General features: G+C 32.9%; 1 protein-coding gene and 1 non-coding gene across 2 annotated transcripts; one reads left to right on the plus strand and one right to left on the minus strand.

The window, feature by feature from the left end:
- Nucleotides 1-2,004: 2,004 nt before the first annotated feature.
- On the minus strand, nt 2,005-3,310 carry LOC113874322. Its single transcript, XM_027512556.1, has 3 exons — nt 2,597-3,310; nt 2,270-2,509; nt 2,005-2,187 (listed from the first exon to the last, which is right to left on the minus strand). The coding sequence occupies exons 1-3, from the start codon at nt 3,308-3,310 to the stop codon at nt 2,005-2,007; spliced, it is 1,137 nt and encodes a 378-aa protein (XP_027368357.1).
- A 348-nt stretch (nt 3,311-3,658) lies between these two features.
- On the plus strand, nt 3,659-3,765 carry LOC113848627. Its single transcript, XR_003501892.1, has one exon. It is a non-coding gene; the product is annotated as a small nucleolar RNA R71 (small nucleolar RNA).
- The last annotated feature ends 4,997 nt before the right edge of the window (nt 3,766-8,762 follow it).

Raw genomic sequence — 8,762 nt, forward strand, 5'->3', positions numbered from 1 at the left:
TGCCATAGAATGCTATGAACTTCTTCTATGGGCACACATCTTTTGAGTAATACATTTGGGCAAATCTTGAACAAAAAGGGATCATCCTATAAAAAATGATTAGCATCATGTAGAAATTTCTTTCTTTGTTGCCATGTAAGGTCTTGGGGCATGACATTCGCTGCCTTAAAATTTTCCATAACTGCAAACCATGGCCTTTCTTTGATCATCAAAAGCTTTTAATTTGGAAATTCTTCCATTATCTCCTTTTCTTTCACAATGACACTTCCATCTCTTATTCTTGATAAATGATCAGCCACCACATTCTCTGTGCTTTTTTTGTCTTTTATTTCTAAGCAATAAGAGAATTCATCTTATTAGTCTTGGTTTTGCATCAGCCTTTTTGAAAAAACTTTTTAATGCAGCATGATCAGTATATACCATAACTTTAGAACTAATAAGATATGATCTAAACATGTCAAAGGCAAAAACAACTACAAGCAACTCTTTTTCAGTAATGGCATAATTAAGTTGGGCTTCATTCAAAACTTTACTAGCATTGTAAATGACATGAAAATTTTTTACTTTTCTTTGCCTAAAACAGCCCCAACTGCATAGTCGTTTGCATCACACATAAGTTCAAATTCCAAGTTCCAATCAGGTGTAGAAATAATGGGAGCAAAAATTAATTTCTTCTTTGAAGTATTGAATGCATGCAAACACTCTTCATTGAAATTAAAAGACACATCTTTATTTAATAGCACACACAAAGGTTTAGCAATCTTAGAGAAATTTTTAATAAACTGCCTATAAACCCTGCATGTCCTAAAAACTTCTAATTCCCTTAACATTCATGGGTGGGGGTAATTTTTCAATAACATCTACTTTGGCTTTGTCCACTTCAATACCCTTGCTAGAAATCTTATGGCCAAGCACAATGTCTTCCTAGACCATGAAATGACATTTCTCCCAATTAATGACCAAATTAGTCTCAATACATCTCTTCAAAACAAAAGAGAGATTAGTCAAGCAAGTATTAAAAGATGAACCAAAAACTGAAAAATCCTCCATTAAGACCTCTATAAATTTTTCAATCATATCAGAGAACATAGGAAGCATACACCTTTGAAATGTTGTCGATGCATTGTATAGCCCAAATGGCATCCTTCGATATGCAAAAACTCCAAAAGGACATATGAATGTTGTTTTCTCTTGGTCTTCAGGATCCACTGTGATATGATTATACCTAGAATACCCATCAAGAAAACAGTAGTAGGCATGGCCAACCAGTCTCTCAAGCATCTGATCCATGAAAGGAAGTGAAAAATGATATTTTCTTGTAGCTTGATTTAGCCTTTGGTAATCGATACACATCCTCCAACCGATCACAATGCGAGTGGGTATGAGCTCATTGTTATTATTATGCATCACAATCATACCACATTTCTTAGGTACAACTTGTACTAGGCTCACCTAGGCACTATCAGAAATTGGGTAAATCATGCCAGCTTTAAGCAACTTTAAAACTTCTTTCTTTATGACCTCTTTCACTGTAGGATTCAATCTCCTTTGAGGTTGTACCACTGGCTTGTAATTGTCTTTCAACATGATTTTGTGCATACAAAATACTGGACTTATCCCTTTCAAGTCAGAGATTGTCCAACCATGGCTTCTTTATGCTCTCTAAACACACGGAGCAATTTTTCTTCTTCTAAATGTGCTAACTAGTCACTTATTATAATAGGATTAGTGCCATTTTCATCTAGAAAGGCGTACTTCAAATTTGAGGGAAGTTTTTTCAAATCAATTTTTAGCTTCTTCAGTTGTGCATTTATATCACTTTTCAACTCCTCACTTTGCCTATTTAAGGAGGTGTGAATAGGCAAAGCTTCCAAATTAAGCAAACACTCTTCTGTGTCAAGATCATTTGCATCTTCCATAGTGGCTGAATTCACTAGAACTTTCTTCAGAGAATTGTCATAGGCAACTTGTCTTAAATTTCTCACAGCCAAATTATTAATCACATCAATGCGTCAACAATGCTCCTTTATCATCCAAATGCTTCATAGCTTCAAAAACATTGAAGGTGACATTTTCATCTTGCACTCTCAATATAAATGATCTTCTAGTTGCTAAAAATTGTCTTCCACGAATGAGAGGTACTTCCGCATCCTCATCCATGTCCATAAGGATGTTTAATTGATCGGTCTGTCAATTGGAGAAAAACTATAGCTGACTTAACTTCACCAATACCAAACTTTTTCATAATGGATAATAGCATCAAATTGACATTAGCTCCCAAATCACATAAAGGCTTACCAATGGTCATACTTCCAATAGTACATGGGATACTAAAGTTTCCAAGATCTTTCAGTTTAGGTGGAAGTTTCCTTTGCAAAATTGCACTACATTCTTCTGTTAATGCCATAGTTTCATCTTCTTGCAACCTTCTCTTCTTTGATAGAAGCTCCTTCATAAATTTAACATAGGAAGGCATTTTCTCTAAAGCCTCTGAAAAAGGAATGTTAATCTGAAGCTTTTTGAATATATCAAAGAACTTAGCGAATTGCTTGTCCTTCTCCTTTTTCTACTCATGAGGTGGGTAAAGAAATTTCACAAATGATGGAATCTCTTGTGACTTCTCATACTCCTCAAAGAGTTGTTTGTTGATCTTTTTCCAATGTGACTTCTCATCTATAAGTTTCCCTTTTTGTTGCCTTCCTTCTTTCACCACTTCTTCATATTTTTCTTTTTCAAGTGTTGGGGAATCTTCAACCTCTTCTCCAACAACTTCCTCATTGTCCTTTTCTTCACCCACATTCTCTTCTTTTCTTTTCAGCTCATCTTCATATCGTCTCGCTTTCGGCCCAAGGTCTACATCTTTACCACTCTTTAAAGTTATTACCTTGCAATCTTCCTTTGGATTCACTATTGTATTGCTCGAAAATGGCCTCATAGAAGTTTCTATTGTTTGCTTGGAAAGCTGGCCAATTTGAGCTTCGAGATTTCTTATGCTTGCATCTTGATTTTTTAAGTTTGTTCTTGTTTCAATCATGAAATCAAAATTTTGTTGCACAAAAGACGAAGTGTGCTTGGTCAACTTCTCTAATGCAAGCTCCAATGGAGATGGTTGGCCTTGAGTAGATTGGCCAAAAGGGGGATTAAATGATGAAGATCCCCTTTGAGCTTCTTGATTCCCATGAGAAAAATTGGGATGATTCCTAACTCCTTGATTATAATTGTTAGAGTAAGAGCTGGTTGGATATCTTTGATAGTTGTTCATGTAATTCACTTGCTCATGTCCTCTTTGACTATTTAAGGGAACTTCCATTATCCATTAGAATAATTGCCTCCACAAAAATCACATTTTAACTATTGAACATTAGCAACCACTCCAATTTTTATCTCATTGAGCTGCTTTTTGAGTTGGGTTAATTGATTAGATATAGTTGAGTTCTGAGCCAACAAAGTTTGCATAGCATCCAACTCCAACATTCCTCTTTTGGACAAACTCCTCTTCTTGTGAGTATGATAACTATTTGACGCCATAGTCTCAAGCCAATCTTTCACCTCTTCAATTGTCTTATTATTTAAAGATCCAATAGTTGTTGCATCTATCATAGTTCTTGTAGCTGAGGTCAATCCATCATATAAGGTCTGAATTTGTAACCAATCAGGAATAGCATGATGTGCACATCACCTTAATAGATCTTTGAACCTCTCCCAAGCTTCATACAATGATTCTGAGTCTTGTTGAGTGAAGGAGATAATTTCATTCCTCATCTTTGAAGACTTAAAAGGTGGGAAGTATTGAGATGAAAACTTAGTCACTAACTCATCCCATGTTGAAAACTTCCTTGAGGTTGAGACTAAACCCAAAGCTTAGCCCTATCCCTCAAGGAAAAAAGAAATAAGCGCAACCTCACTGCATTACCACTTACACCTCGCATTTTGAGGGTGTTACATAATTGTAGGAAGTTGGAAATGTGCAAATTAGGATCTTCTAGTGGATTTCCTCCATATTGGTTCTGCTACACCAACTGTAGTAGTGAAGGCTTTATCTCAAAATTGTGAGCTTGAATTGGTGAATTCACAATACTAAAGGCACATCCCTCAACACTGGGGATGACATACTACTCCAAAGTCCTCTGAGGTGATTTGTTGTTGTTCTCAGCCATAATATGTTTTAATGAAGCTTCTGTTTGATTCTTCTTCCTTGCATTGACTATTTTTCTATTCCTCTTAGCTATTTTTTCGATTTCTGGATCAAAGAGAAGTGAATTTGGATCAATTGTACCTCGCATACAATACAAAATAAAACAAAATTAAATAAAGATCAAACAAAATAAAACAAAACAATCTTAAAATAAAAGTGCATCCACAGTAGTTCTATTAGCTACTTTCAAGAGTGTGTAACTCTCAATCCCCAGCAACGGCGCCAAAAACTTGACAACGCCTCAGCAAGTGCACTGAATCGTAGAAGTAATATTGTGAAAGTAAAATATCGTTCCCACGGAAATTGATACAAATACGTATTGATTCACTAAATTGAACTAATTGAATGTGATTAGGATTGAAGATGACTTAAAAATATAAATTGATTTAACAACAAAATTTGAAACAAGATGAGAAAATTCAATGACAAGATAGTTAGGATTAGACTTCACCCATTGTTCATGTGATAAACTAAACTCTTTGACTAGTTAAAGCTCTTCCTAAGATGTTATGAAAAGTTTCCACTAAATTAATTTATATCCAATTCCTTGGTATACAAATTCTCTTAAACTCATACACAAAGATTAATTCCTTAATTCCAAATGTATAAGTCTAAGGTTTTAGAGTACAAGGAAATCAAAAGATCACACACCCAATAATTTCTATTCTTAGAAAATTAAATGATTAGGCAAGTAAATCAAGAAGCACAACCACTCATTCCATTTTCCAATGTCAAGAAGGTTCATCAAAACAAAGTATGAGTAGCTAGTTCATACTAAGCATTAAAAATAAATTTACAAGCTAACATCAAAAGAAGCTTAAACTAAAGTCAATAATCTAATTACATCACAATCCCAAAGGGATCCATCATCTCTAACTACAAAATATTTAGCAATCTATCATAAAAATGAAAAACACAAGAAAAGAAGGAGAGGTCCCCTTAGCCATATTCTTAAGAAAAAAATGAGTCTGAGAATCTTCTCCAATCTTTTTCTCCAAAGACCCAAGTATGGGTCCAGTCTTCTTGCCCTCAAAGAGTTGCTCCTTGGCTTCTCTCGCAAAAAACTCTTCTTTCTTTTATAATATGTCTCCAGTCTCTTTTATTTTATACAATATGTATTCTTGTCTAAGTCAGTAAGTTTGCGCCTTGATGCACAAACGTCTGCACTATAGCGCTAAAAGTCCAGCAACTTTATTAGCTAATCGTGATAAGCGCCTTAGTGCACACAAGCTTGTATCTTGGCACAAGATGACCCGAGAGCACATTGTCACACTTGGGTGGTGCCTTAGCACACATAGGTTTGTGCCTTAGCGCTGAATAACCTGCAATCAGTATCCAAACTTTAGCAATTTTCACCAAAAATAGTAGTAAGGTAGGAAAAATGTAAAAACTAGAATTCTAATAAATTTAGAAGAAAAAATGAAAAATAAGAAGTTAAAGAAGAAGAAATAATATTAAAATTAACTAAAAAACTACATACTACTAAACTCTTAACAGAGTACCAGAAAATTCTTGATCATAAGAAATTTTATTGGTTTCGTTAGTATAAGTCTAGCTGGCTTAAATTAGAAGATAAGGATAATAGTTTTTTTCATAAAGTTGTGGTCATTCGTAGACAACATAATATAAAGCCCTTCGAGATAATAATAATGTTTAGGAATATGATGCTATGAACCTTCAAAACCTTATTGTAAATTACTTTAAAAACTTCTATTTTGATCAAAGCCTTGCAAGTGGCCTCCTTTCTACAGTATCTACATTTTTCCCCCTCAGAGAATTTGGTAAAGCCATAATAGAATTTGAGCTAACCTTAGAAAAGGTTAAGATTGCTCTGTTTAGCATAGGTGTTCGTATGCAAGTGTACCTATTGTCGAACAGTAATAAAGAGTTTTCAAAAAGAGTTCCCAAGTTATCGTCCCACAAAGATTATTTTTAGGTACCAAGAATACCTTGATTCGATTGTTTAAACACAAAGGGAGTCTGTGATAGACGATTGCGAGTGACTATCAAAACAACTAAGTTTTCTAAAGATTTTGTAATATAGAGTCAAACCTAGGTTGATTTAAGGAGACACATTCTCAGTAAAATTTAATTTTAGGTTTTTCTTTTAAAAAAATGCAAATAAGGTTTTTGGGATTTTTAAAATTGCAAATTAATCAAATTAAATTATGGATAGAATTAAAGTGAGTAAAAATGAATTAAGAAACATAGAATACCAATTATGTGTAACTACGGCTATCATAATATCTAAAGATTTAAATTCACGTTTGAACAATCAACCAATTCAATTATTAATTTAATTGAATAACCTAATTGAATAGAGTTACAAATTAAATCAAAGAATCATTTAACCTAACCCCATTAATTATCAAATTAGAACATCAATCGAGTCCTAGTTTTAATTGTAGCAATAGAAAAGTCAATTACGATTACAATACATAATTCTTAGATAAGAGAGAAAAAGGAACAAACTTGGAGCAATTTAGTGCAAAACTCAAGTTAGAATTATGACGTTTGGATTCCGCAGATTGAACGAGAGGTTTTGCCTTCCATCAAAACAAATAACTCACGCAAGAATGAGAAAAGAACGAGAGAGTTTGAGAGAAAGTAAAAATAAGGATTCTTATTTCGGTCAAGTCTCAAAATCTCAAAGTGTATAATCGCATCATACCCTAATTTAGAACCATATTAATCTATTTATAAATTTTGATTAGGGTAAATTAAGTGACCAAAATTTGAGCCTCAATAATATCTAAAAGCTCAAATACAATTATTAAATAACAAGGGTCCAAATGCAATCGCGCAAAAATATTTAGCAAATCTGCCTTTTCATAAAAAAAATCATAAAAAAAAAAATAACAACTCCAAATCTAGCGATCCATATATGCATTTTGAAGTCCTTGATGTGTAGAATCCAATGCAACTAGAATTATCCAAAAAAGATATTTGTAAAAAAAGTAATGGCTGAAATAGTAGTCAAAGGTCAGAATAACCAAAAATACGAAATTAAAACGTCTATTTGTAATATACTCAATTTATTCAAATAAGTAAAAAATGGTAAAAACTATACAAATAAAGTATATGAAAATTGTTTATTAATTAAAATAAAACTATAAATATAAACTTAAAATATGTTACATCAGTGTGATGGATTAAAGAGGGTAATAATGCAATGTATGAGAGAAATTGAATGAGATTAGTTTAGGACTTATGGTTTCACCTATTATACTTCTTTATGTTCTAATTATTTTAATTTAGGTATTGGTATCTGAATATTTGCCAACCACTTATACTAGTTTTATTAACATCCAATGATCATACAATATTAATATTCTTTTCTTTAAACAATCACTCTCAATGATCATGCGAGGCAAATGGTAGAGAAAGCATAAGGATCCTATGAGTTTATTAATTCAATAACAATTGAAAAGGAAGAATTAAATGTGATTAACCCAACCTCTTATCTCATTTTATCTTATAGTTTCATTAATTACACGTGATACGATCGCCTATGATGCAACTAATTATGAGTTGTTAAGGGTAATCAATTCTTAATATGCATAATATAATTTAATAGGATAAAAGCCAAATATTAAAGGAAAATCAATACCGATATTAAAAGTAAAAATCATATAAAGTATGCAATAGGATCCACCATAACCTAGCTATCAATTTAGTTACTCATAATGAAATAAACAACAACAAAAATAATGAACCAATCCATAAAACACTAGGGGAATTCAAACAAGGGAAACCCAAAATGGGAAAAGATAAAAAGAGTTCTCGTTCTCCAATGGGTGCTTGATCACTTGCATGGACTTTGAAGGGGTTCGTTGCTTTGTCAATGATTTCCAATAACTCTCAATAGTGAAGCAAATCAGAACTGAGAAGGGGAGGAATGTGTGTAGAAGAAGATGTAAAACCAAGTAGAAAGTGTCCCCCAAAGTAGAGCATAAGGCCTCTTTATATAGGATGTCCAATGAGTTTCTAGTCGATTGAGTTCTTATCTTTTCGAATAAATTTTATTCACAATCAAAATATGGATCCAAACTTTCGCATGGTTTAAATTTAAATTTAAAATTTTGAATACATATCCATCCAGCACGGCTGTGCTAGATAACGAAGCATACCAATGTCAAGTGCGAAGCACAATTGTGCTTAAGTGTAGGACCAACTAAAATTATTCAACTTTTTGCTCAGAATATTTCCAAAATGCACTGATGACTCTCTTATGCTTATTTGCAAAAATTAACATTAAAATTAGTGAGAAACCTCCATAAAATAAACTCTAATTACAAAAATATAAGGCATAAAGTACATCAAAATATGGACTTATCAATAGAATTTACAGAGCCTGATGGCCTTCATGCTTTATTCTTTATGAACTAGTGGGATTTTCTAGCCTTTTTTATCCTCAAGTTCATTTTAGAAATATTCTTTAATCCTACGAATATTATAGCTATAAATGACACAGTCATTTTTTTTATTCCTAAAGTGAAAAACCTGAACACATTAAGCAGTTTACACCTATTTCCTTATGTAATGTCACCTACAAAATCATAACAAA

This window comes from Abrus precatorius, unplaced genomic scaffold (assembly GCF_003935025.1).
Source record: "Abrus precatorius isolate BTA unplaced genomic scaffold, Abrus_2018 Scaffold8, whole genome shotgun sequence".
Classification (NCBI taxonomy): domain Eukaryota; kingdom Viridiplantae; phylum Streptophyta; class Magnoliopsida; order Fabales; family Fabaceae; genus Abrus; species Abrus precatorius.

Bases quoted from the DNA above. Each gene is read 5' to 3' on its own strand.
- LOC113874322 (XM_027512556.1), bottom strand. From the start codon at position 3,310: ATGGAAGTTCCCTTAAATAGTCAAAGAGGACATGAGCAAGTGAATTAC. The intron at 2,510-2,596 runs GTGAAATTTCTT...AAAAAGCTTCAG, and splicing joins CACAAGAGATTCCATCATTT to ATTAACATTCCTTTTTCAGA. The intron at 2,188-2,269 runs GTCAATTTGATG...TCCAATTGACAG, and splicing joins TATGTGATTTGGGAGCTAAT to ACCGATCAATTAAACATCCT.